This window comes from Daktulosphaira vitifoliae, unplaced genomic scaffold, assembly GCF_025091365.1.
Source record: "Daktulosphaira vitifoliae isolate Bord-2020 unplaced genomic scaffold, ASM2509136v1 Scaffold_5, whole genome shotgun sequence".
Taxonomy (NCBI): domain Eukaryota; kingdom Metazoa; phylum Arthropoda; class Insecta; order Hemiptera; family Phylloxeridae; genus Daktulosphaira; species Daktulosphaira vitifoliae.
The window spans coordinates 5,618,137-5,630,080 of NW_026099576.1; the positions used below are offsets into that span (position 1 = coordinate 5,618,137).

The 11,944-nt window shown below is 30.9% G+C and overlaps 1 protein-coding gene across 3 annotated transcripts in view; it reads right to left on the bottom strand.

The window, feature by feature from the left end:
- Nucleotides 1-8,197: 8,197 nt before the first annotated feature.
- LOC126907375 (venom protease-like) overlaps nucleotides 8,198-11,944 on the bottom strand; it is a 7,772-nt gene continuing 4,025 nt past the window's right edge. Inside the window, exons 2-8 of one of the 3 annotated variants that reach the window (XM_050688602.1) lie at nucleotides 11,242-11,697; nucleotides 11,017-11,170; nucleotides 10,775-10,941; nucleotides 10,616-10,717; nucleotides 9,172-9,320; nucleotides 8,562-9,093; nucleotides 8,198-8,496 (exon numbers count right to left, since the gene is read on the bottom strand). In XM_050688602.1, the coding sequence (XP_050544559.1) occupies nucleotides 8,929-9,093; nucleotides 9,172-9,320; nucleotides 10,616-10,717; nucleotides 10,775-10,941; nucleotides 11,017-11,170; nucleotides 11,242-11,697 (1,193 nt within the window). In that variant the 3' untranslated portion in view covers nucleotides 8,198-8,496; nucleotides 8,562-8,928. Of the gene's footprint in view, nucleotides 8,522-8,561; nucleotides 9,094-9,171; nucleotides 9,321-10,615; nucleotides 10,718-10,774; nucleotides 10,942-11,016; nucleotides 11,171-11,241; nucleotides 11,698-11,944 lie in introns of all 3 variants that reach the window. The other 2 variants (XM_050688603.1, XM_050688604.1) reach the window with 2 other exon arrangements.

An 11,944-nucleotide genomic window follows, 5' to 3' on the forward strand; every position in this document is an offset into this window, starting at 1 on the left:
CTATTTTTGTATGATAATTATGGGTTTTGTATTTTATTTTAATAGAAGTTGATGTTGCTTTTGCAATTATCCATCAATTTTTTAAAATTAAACACTATCTACAGATTTGCATCGAAGCGTTTCTTATGATAGTGATTTTAATCACTGTCAGATTAAATCTATACTGGACCCTACTATGCAATGTCTCCACTATGCCGCGACCTCACTGTGCTACCGTTTTATATATGAAGTGAATTGTAAAAATTAAAATAATATATATAAAGAAACACATATTTTGAATTTAACAAATAATTTTTTTAATTTGTAACCCGATGTCAGTCAATTATTTGTACTATTATCTAATAATTTCTATTATAAAATATAATACTAATATAAATAAACTTAATTTTTAAAATATATACAAATTATATTCTTTTTTTTTTTTTGATAAATCCATTCTTATATTTTGCTCTAAACATAAAGAAATATATATTTACTAAAACATTTTTTTTAAATTTCACTGTGAAAATTACAACACAATGTGTTAAATATAAATTTCATACTAAATTTAATTTCTAAAATATATATTTATTAGTGTATTATACTCATATATCATAAAACTATTAATTAGGGGATATAATTAAGAAAATATAAGTTTTTTTTTTTAATAGCCTTTATTAGAATAATAATTAGCTCAACAATTATAAGCAAAAGTAAAAAGTATAACAGTCATAATATTATGTTATAACGGTACAACAAATGCAGCAATAATTGTTAGTATATTCTAAATTAGAAAAATTAAACATTATTTAAAAACATTGTTAACAGAGCCTTTTATATCAAACTGAAAAATTATTAAATTAAAATTTTTAATTGAAAGAAAGGAAGAGAGAAGTAAAGAAGGGTAGGTAGAAGTCGCAAGACAATCAGATGTTTTGTTATCTAATATACTGGCGTGCCCTAGCACCCAGTGAAAAACAATAGATTTATTTTGGGATCGCATTAAGGGGATAAGTGATCTAATAACAAAAATGTAGGGAGAAATATAAGAGCAAAAAGAATTAGAAATGATGGCAAATAGGCAAGATAGAGAATAAAAAAAAATAGCAAAGTCAATAATTGAAGTAGAAGATATAAAAATGAGAGCATTAACGTTGGCAACGCATTCAGTGGTAAAAGAAAAAGAAGGGTGGAGTACAGCTGAGTATGAAATATTAAGTTCAGGAATAAAGATAGAACGACCAGCCGAATTAGTTGATACAGGAAGTTGCAGGAATAGAACAGAAGATTTAAGGAGAGAAGCCAAGGAAACACGTTGAAGTATATACTATGGGAGACTAGAAGACAATCAAATAAAAGTAATCTGAAGTGTGATTTGTAAATGTGACAGATCATGGAGAACAGGGAAGAACATACTGGGGCTAAAATTTGCAGCGATTTAGGCAAGTTGCACCAACAATTACTTAATTTAGAGTATAAGGAGAAAATATGATGGTTAAAGGTAGAGAGGTTTTTGGGAGAAATTTATTAGCAAGTAGGCGACAGTGAATTTAGAGGGGGGAGAGAAGCACTCAACAAAAATACTATGGTTCGGGATAGACTTAAGAACACTAACAATGTGCGCAAGCATGCGGATAAAAGAGAATTTAGTTTTTTCCTATTAGTGTAGGAAGCTGAAGATAATAAAAAAGAGGCGTATTCAATTTTAGTGCGGATAACGGATTTATAAATGAGAAGTAATGAGGAGGGATGAGAGCCCCAAGATGTACCAGTAATACAGAGTAAGAAATTTTCCCAGCGGGTAACAGACGAGAGGGAGATGAAATGGTTAGGTCAACCGCAGAATCCATTTGGAAAGTGCCTGTAAGGAGGGTGGGGAGTCCTGTATTGAGGATATAAAGATTGTAGGTAGAAATAACAAACGAAATAATGTTACCACGATGATTGGAAATTAGTGCCCCCAGGAGGGATAGTGACCGCCTATAATAGAATTACAAGAAACTAAAGAAAAAATGTTATCAATTAGTATAGAAGAAGGGTTGGAAGAGGGGGGAATGTAAATATACCAAATGGCAATGGAATTGGGTAAATTGGTAAACGCCTCGATACCGACAAGATCTATGGAATGATTTTTAATACAGGACTAATAGAAATAGGGTTAATGTGGATAATATGATGGGAGGCGATGGCTACGACGCCAAAACCGTCGATACCATCAGAGTGATTAATGTTGAACTGTAGAAGAGAAACTCGTTTGTTTGTAAGGAGACTAAAAGTACATTTATTGTTAGAGAGAAGAAAAAAAAGATCGTGCATTCTAGGGATTATACTTCTTACGTTCCATTAAAGAATGTTGAAAGAAGGATAGTTAGGGTTACTATTAAAACGTGTTATCATTGTCAGATAAAGGATAGTGGTTGTTAATTAATGGAGATTCGATAGTTGATTGAAGTATTGAAGGAGAAGAAATTAATTTAGGATCGCTCGCAAGTAGCTGAGCGATAAGTTGCGATAAGCAGGAAATCTAGTTGCGGTCATCAGAATTTATATTACGATTTTGTGACATATTTCAAAAAACTGCCATTAGGCGAAATTCGCCTGAACAGTCATTCAGTAAAGGAGGAAAGTGGGGGACTTGAATTTTATTACTTTTATTCTTATTTTGTTTATTTGTATATGTATTGGTAGAATGACTAAGGAAAGGAAAGGAAAGGAAGGAGAAGCTACGACTTCGACACTAGATATATTTGTATTTTTTACCACATCAGAAAAGGTAAAAGCTTTATTAACTAAACTGGAACGTTTGATCGAAGAGGTTTCAGAAAACGAAACATTGTTTGTGGCCATAATTTTTTTTTAATGTCCTTTTGCACAGACCATTCGCTGCAAAATCTACCCGCCGCAGAGTGGTTAAGTTTACAAAAAATGCACAAAGGAGGTGTGGTTAACTTAACGTTACAATTAGATTCAGTGTGGTCAAAGAGACCGCATTGACTGCAGCGCTCCTTATTGCGACAGAACTTGAGGATGTGACCAAAACGTAAACACTTGCGACATTGGACAGAAGAACGAATACTCGCGGAGAAACATCGATAATAACTTTGTAAATTGATAATTTTTGAGGAAGAATTGCTGACAAAAATTTAAGTTCAACTAAATTTGAGGATGTTATCCTTTTTTATATTAATGCATCTGAATGAAACAACTTTGACTGAACATTTATAACATTCCCAAAAATCTTCTTCAGAGATACTTTTGTCAAGTCGTATGATTCCAATACTATATAATAAAGTGCTAGAAATATTCGTAGAGTAGCCGTGTTCAGAATGAGAAGGGGAAGTGAGGCAATTGTTAGCGTTATTAAACGAATCAAATGTGATTTTAACACGCTTAGAATCGATAAGGTTTATGCTAAAAATACCAGGAAATAGTTTGGAAAAAGTTTTATCAAGCTTGACTGGGTGAAAATTGCCTAAGTTATTACCCCCAAATGCAGAAACAAGTACATTAAGGGGACCAGTGTAGTGTAATGGAAATCATTCAGAAACATTGAGTTGCCTGACTGTTGATATATTAGAAGAATCCACATAGAACGAGTTAATGTTTGAAGTTGGCGAACCGGGTGACGTCACTACAATGACTTTAGGTGAGCTACAATCCATGCTTTTTTTTTTTTTTTAACGACCGGCTTAGTTGTAGGCCGCCCTGCAACTACCGTTAGGTATTACTTCAGGGCGGCCCACTACAATCCATGCTGCTAGTTTGAGATTTGGGGTCATTATATTTTGGTTTATCGTCAGATTTAGATTTTTTGTTTAAAGGGCTAGTTAGAGATTTAGAACCTTGATTGTTCTTACCAGAATAACGAGAATTATCCTTGAAGATTAGTGGGTTGGAAGTTTGCAAAGTACTTTTACGGCGTAGTGGGGAGTGGTGCTGATCACCTCCTTCCGGATTAGGTCTGTATTGCATCCAAAGCTCCGGTGGGCGCTGTAAATGTGCCAAAAAGGCGAAACAATGGTTTCAAAACTGATAAAAACTATGAATAAGCGGAATAGTACTCTAAAAATAGACAGGTAACTACAAACGTACGTGAGATAAACATGTCCGTACAATACTACCCATAAATCGTAACTGGAAAATATGAGTTAATGTTGTTTTTGGAATCATCCAACAACTCATTTTAAAAATTAAAAACTGTACATAGATTTGCATCGAAGAATTTATGATGATGGTGACTTTAATCACCTATATCATTTATACTTAGCCCAATTATGCCATCTCCCTACTGTGATAGATTTTTTATTATTTTTTAGTAATTGAAGAAATTGAATAATATAAACTTATATATATATTTAACGATAAATGCGATGTTGTACTTTTAAGTACATGATAATTGTATAAATAGTATAATGTATATAATCATAAAGCATGTGTTATAGCGATGTTCTGAATATGGTTTAATATCGGATTTATACTTTATAGTTAAAATTAAACTACAGCTGGGACGAGTACTTTAATTTCAACTGAACAAATACGCCATTATTTTGCTATAAGAAAGTACCGTGATTAAACACTTTACAAAATCTTTTGTAATTTTTTACAAAGTGTAACAAAAAATGAGTTTTCGTTGAAGGATAATACAATTTTTTATACGGATTAGAGCAAAATTTTACTTAATTAAATTTAATTAATAAAATTAAACTTTAATTTACCTTAGCATTATCTCAATAAAAACAAAATTATTATGTAATTAAAATCCACCCTAAAATAGAAATTACAAATTATAATTCCTGTAATTTTGACTTAAATACATCAAAACTCAATTGATAGTCAAAAAATAAATAACAAAAAACGGTAGCACAGTGAGGTCGCGGCATAGTGGAGACATTGCATAGTAGGGTCCAGTATAGATTTAATCTGACAGTGATTAAAATCACTATCATAAGAAACGCTTCGATGCAAATCTGTAGATAGTGTTTAATTTTAAAAAATTGATGGATAANTTTAAATGATAACAAATGATAACAATTTTGTGATGTTATCAAAACCGGTTTTCGAAGTCGTCGCCGCCATCGGTTACACGTTTGCAACTGACTCCACTTGGTACGCTATTAAACAACGTAAATAATTTAAAAATCACAATAAAACTTGTCTCAAAAAAGCAACGATTCTGAAGGGGCGGCTGGTCGTATTTTCTTTAGACTATCCCTACCAAACAATNATAATAAATGATAACAATTTTGTGATGTTATCAAAACCGGTTTTCGAAGTCGTCGCCGCCATCGGTTGCGCGTTTGCAACTGACTCCGCTTGGTACGCTATTAAACAACGTAAATAATTTAAAAAACACAATAAAACTTGTCTCAAAAAAGCAACGATTCTGAAGGGGCGGCTGGTCGTATTTTCTTTAGACTATCCCTACCAAACAATAAACAGCTATTATCACGTATTTATCAGAAATTAAATGGGCATCACACAGTTATTTGGTACATAATTACTAGTATATCCTAATACTCCAATCCAAGGCTGACACGACTTACGTCGCAAAAATGTGGTCGACACTGGTTATGAGGGTAGAGACCCGTGGGCCGTTTATTAAATGAGCGACAACAGGTTATTTTAACAAAAAATAAAACAAACCGAAAAGATAAACACAATAATAAAAATCTTCGCATAATATCGCGGCACTTTCGCTGGCGTCGACGACGCAATGTCCGGCGTGATCTTTGGGCGACAAAAGGTTAGCAGCATTGTAGGCGACGGTGCGCGGGTGCAGATCGGTTGGTCGACGTTATCGCTTTCACAACGGGAAGAAGACTCCCGTATCATTTGCGGCGTGTCATCGTCGGCCGTGCGGCATTTGCTGGACTTTGCACCGCAGCGTATAACACGCGGTGTTGGTCAGTCAAATATTCATAGTAGGGCGACGGCTGATAAAGATGGCACGAGTCACGGGGCATCGTGTATAACAAAGCGACGCGGGCCGTGTCAAGGCTAAGCTCCTGAAAACTAAAATTTAAACTAATTAGTGATATTGTTTATAAACGATTTTTTTTTGTTATAAAAATATAAAATATAATTTATTTAATTCTGCAAGCTGACCTCCTACAATATTGTTACTGATTGTAGCGTTAATATAACCGCATGAATTTTGTGCTGACAAATTTCGAAGATGACACAACTTCATAATTTCGAAAACTCTCTGGTATAGAAAAAGATGAATTGGATATTCTATTAGCCCATGGAATAACAAACTATTAGATCCTTTAATTTATAACCAATAACAGAATATCGAAGAAAACTAACAACAGCAAGCTTTTCCTGTCATTTTTTAATATAAACCTAAGCAACGAACATCATTTAATGTTAATACCATTACCATTTTTATTATTGGGATTGATGCAACTTTTAAACAGAAGTTTTTTCTTAAACGGCTATTAATTTAATTAATTATTAGAAAATAGGAATTATTTCTGCATAAGAATAAATGTTAATATATTTATATCAAATAATATATATATAGTCTAAAAATAATTGTAAATAAGTATTAAGTAATTCAAACCTATGCATGCAATATTACATACATTAGTTTCTTCTGCATTTTCTAATTTTGAAACCTTAGTATTTTTATGTTTTAAGCAGATATGGCTTTTGTAATATAATATAGATTTTCATTTACGAATTAAATATTAAATCAAAACTAAATAAGAAAAGATAAGTTTAACTTTCAATTATCATATTGATTATTTTATTTAACTATTATAATAATATAATGTGTGAATTTTAAATTAGATGTCACAAAGAAATATCAGAATTATATCAATAAAAATCTCGTATAATTTGATTTATGAATAGTAAATATTTTCATATGATATAATTAAATTATACTTATCATAAAAAAATCATAGGATTCCATACTATTAAATGTTTTAAAATTCATTTTTTATAATTTTCTAACCTCTATTATTTTATTGTTCATTAATAATCTTAAACGTCAATACTGAAAATACTAAGATTCAAAAGTGTATCATTATGAAGTTAAATTAACTATTCAGTATTATTAGGTTAATAAATTTAATACTAATAATTCTATTAAATGTTAACATTTATTTAAAGTATATTTGTAATTACATCAAATTTCATTATTTATACTTTAGTTTATGTGTATGAATAGTATGCGCACTAATAAATAACTGAAAATCATCTAAAAATATTTATTGTTGATACGGTTAATAATATGGTGAATGGTTCATAATATATTGAATATTATTTATTTATTTATTATAAACACATAAGCATAATTTTAAACTAAAAATAACAATAAAAATATATATCAAAATACTATTTACAAGAATACGAATTTTCACATAATAGCACATTCGTCATGATAGCGAGTATAGTGCGAGAGACGTTTTTTTGCCACGTGTGTCAGATGTTCGCTGATACAGGGCTCATGGTTGGTATGATGACGAGCGGCGCGCGACTGTCACTGATCCTTGATTTGACGGTAACGATACGTCAAGGTTCGCTATAGTCTCTGCCGCGAGTGGTACCGACAGGCCGTTTGTGTTTGGACTAGAATGCGGGTTTGTGCGGGACGAGATTCCCCTGATGGCTACTCATATATGCACCATCCAATTTGTCACAGCACACAATGCGGATAAGGAACCTACTGAGACACTCCGCAACACACGCGTGTGGTCTTAAAAAACATAACTCACAGAAACCGGTTAAGGGGGTTTAGAGGCTGACGCTGCCCCGTGGTTAAGGGTTCTTGACTATATCGGTGACCTCGAATTCATAACGGTAGTGTAAACCGACGTCAACGTTGATGGTGTCAATAAATGGACGACGCGATCAGCGCAAGCATTGATGAACTAAGACTGCAGCGACATTGGCGATACGAACAGGTACCGGCAGAGATGATGAACGGTGATCATCAACGGCGGCGGCAATTTGCCTGAATAACAGCTTCAGTATTTAAGTCATTTATTTTGTTCAGTGAATATACAAAAGTGTGTTGAGAATTCGAATGCACTGACATCCTCTTTTGCTCAGCTTATTTTTTACTTACTCACGTCTGCTTCAATGTGGTAGAGTGAATTATTTTTATTTACTCTCATATTTTTTCTCTGTTTAGTCGGTGTCAACCAAATGGAGAACACGGAGGTCGCATTATCTCTGTTACATTGTGCATGTAATCTCGTATAATTATCGAAAAAGGTGGTCGGTACATTGCGAAACAAATGAGCGTAACGTATGTATATTTCGAATTAAAGGATACAAATAAACATTATGATTATACGAGTTTTTTTTTTTTTATTTAATTTTAGTGCCTATTACAACGCATTCCAAGATACATCGTATGCGAGAATACAACGTCGCCATTCATCCGCAGAGGGTAAAGGACATAGTAAGTTCACTGTTAAAGTTCCCATATGGTCACCCAACCAACGTAATAGCGCTACTAAACATCAGTCTTAAGTACTGAGGTCCACTTCCCCACATCACAACCTATTGTATAAGTAATATTAATACACTAAAAAAAGACTAAATATTGTTTTTTTTTCAAATCTCACTTATTGATTGGGTTGTTTTTTGATTACAGTTTGAATTTGATTGATAATCATAACAAAGATATTTACATAGCATTGGTTCACCTTGAAGAATATACTTATACAAAACAATTTTTATACTATCATTAAAATAAAAAATTATAATATAAGTTACAGAAATAAAATTATTTAAGGTGTGTTTCTTCATTTCTTCTATTTATTTTCTAAAGGAACTATAGTTACAAACTATTTAATGTTTTCTAGAATGATTGATAATATTTTGAAGTACATACTATCTAATAAGTTACCTATTTTAATGTACATTGAATTTATTATAATTAATTTGAATTAATAGCTATAATAGTAATTTAAATTATAAGATCTGTAACTATTATTGATTATTGTTCAATTTTTCTATTATCCAATCAATATAATGTGTTACTCTAGAGTATACGCCCGGAAAATTTGGTTCTGCACATTTTGAACCAAACGATACCACTCCAATTAAATAATGTTGATCTCCAAATGGTAATACTAAAGGTCCTCCTGAATCTCCCTATTAAAAAAAAATAAAACTATGTGATATTATCAATTCTATATATAAATCCATATATAGTTCTATACATATAATTACCTGACAAGCATCTTTAACTTCGTCTTTGTAACCAGCGCATAATGATCCTTCATTAATTTTTGCATTTTCGTGGGCGTAAGCCAGTTTACAACCATCATTGTCTATAACGGGTACTTGAACTTCCAACAGCGCTGTACTTGTAGGACCTCCTAAACAGGATTCGTAGTTACATTTTTTTTCAAAACAAATAATAATAAATCAAATAGAAAAATTTGGTTTAGAAAAGTATTTTCTGGTCTATGATCATTAAAAAATGTTTCATTTTTGTGATATGTTTTCACTGTAAATTTCAGCATAAAAACTAATTTTATACTTCTATTAATTAATTTAGTCTAAATTTCTAAAATTAAAGGATTTTTTCCCAATATTTGGTGATTATAAGTTCAACAAGATTAAAATCGTGTTCTTTGAAATATTAGTCATTAAAATTAGTAAAGTGATAGCTGAGAAAAATGGATGATAGACACGAAAGAAAAACCATTTAGTTAAATATTTTAATATGAATAAAAAATTCCATCTCGCAAGGGGATAGTACAATGATGGGGTACTTTATTCATTGAAGTTATTCAATGTAAATGACATAAAATTAAAACGAATTTTGAATTTATTGTTGACCCTCAAAAAAGAATTAAGAAAAAAATGTAAAACAATATTTATGACAGGCGGGGTTTGTACTCTGTACCCCAAATTTATAAAACTGTAATATTTTCGACGCAGCCACCATGCATTGCATTATTTTTAGCTAAAAAATTAAAAAATTCATGCTTTTTAACTATGGCATCCATTTGCACAAAAAAAATTGTTAATCAGGACAAATTTTTTTTTTTTAATTTCTAGTATGTAACAAGCTTTAATTTAAAATATGTTTAAAGGAATACTGCATTTTCGAACATTTTTAAAATTTAAATTGAAAAATTTTTATTTTTATTCAAAAGTTGCTGTTTTAAATCCTCCTCTGTCGGCAGGTAAAGGGTCAGATTTTCAAAAAAAATTATATCAAATAAAAATGAAATACTTAACGTTTTAGTATATAAACAAATTTTTTTGATTTGTTCATTTTTCAATAAGTTATGGAATTTTTAGAAAAAAATGTCGAAAATTACCGATTTTAAAAATCGTAATTTTTTTGGACATATTCACGGGTAACGGTTTCCACGGGTAACGAGGAAAAAAATTTCAATTTTTGAGAGAAATGTCTTCAACTAGATGCGATTTGTGATCTTTTGACGTATCGTTGAAAGAAATCCGTTAACAGACACAAAAAAAAAAAAAAACAGATCATAGTAAAACCAATACCTTCTCAGTTTCGCATCGAAGCTAAAGTATATTGACTGTCATTTTACTTAAACTAAAATTGTATTTGAACCATTCTATTCTTACTAACCATTGAAAAATTAGCGCAAATGTTTATATAAAAATTAATTAAGTTATGTAATTTACTTACTAAAAGACTTACTACCCCATCCAGCAACTTTAGGCATGTATTTTACAAAATTGTTAGTTCTCATTTCTGGTATTATTGGTAAACAAATTGGTTGAATAAGTCCTAAAAATGTTATTGTGTTATTATTGATATATTATTTACAATAAATACAGCACTAACTACTAAATTTAACCGGTCTATATAACTTCAACAATGCTATATCATTTGCGAAATCTAAACTGCTAAATTTTTCATGTATTATTACTCTTTCGACAGAAACGTCCACTGGACTTGCACCATCGTTAACCGTTGGATTTAAATCTAAATCTCCCAAACGTACAGTAGATCTAATGATACAAAATATATTCAAATATAAAAATACTTTGTTAAAATAAAGGTAGAAGTTAAATTATCATACAGACATTTTTCTTCGTCCTATGAACTTCTCTGACGCACAGTGAGCAGCGGTGACAATGTATCTATCAGAAATTAAACTACCACCACATCCCCAAAGAGGTAGACTTTTGGGTAAGCTAAGACTTGTGTAGCCTAAAGCAGCAATCCATGGCCAATCACCTAAAAACGGGAAATATAAAATTTTCTTTGTATACTTACAAATATTTACCAATTAACCTCAATAAAACTACCTAGTTCAGCAGGGCTACCACCAACAATTCTATCACTAATAGAAGCATTAATGCGGCCACACGTACTTTGTGGAAGTAACTCAATTGATAAAAAGGTTTGATTATTTATTGAACTTTTTAATATAGAAGAATTATTTTGAGTAGAAGATGTAAATGTTGCATCATCATTAAAAATTACTTTATGAACAATGTTTGAGCTCTTAGTTTGATGAAAATAATTTCCATCAAAATTTCCACCATCGTTTTTATTATAAGCATTCACAATATCATTACTTGGCATTTCAGAATTTATAGGACAACATACTTTTGGATTTTTACCTTCATATCCACAAGTTGAATTGCGAAGAAAATCCAATAATGTAGAATTGTTATTTTCGTTCAGTAGTATGTTTTTTATAAAAGAACAGTTATCTATGCTAATACAGTTGCCATTTTCATTATTAAGATTTACACAACCTGAAAAAATTATATTATTTATTATTTTATAGATAAATTTAAATATCAAATAAGACATTGAATACATTTTCATATGAAAACGAGATAAACTTAGAGTATTAAAATTCAATTTTCTTTTAAACTATTATAGAAATAGTAGAAGTAGTGATCTCTCGTTTAAATTTTCTTTTTTTTAGCTTCGATGCGAAGCTGAGAAGGTATTGGTTTTACTATGATGTGTTTTTTTTTTTTTTTTTTTTTTTTTTTT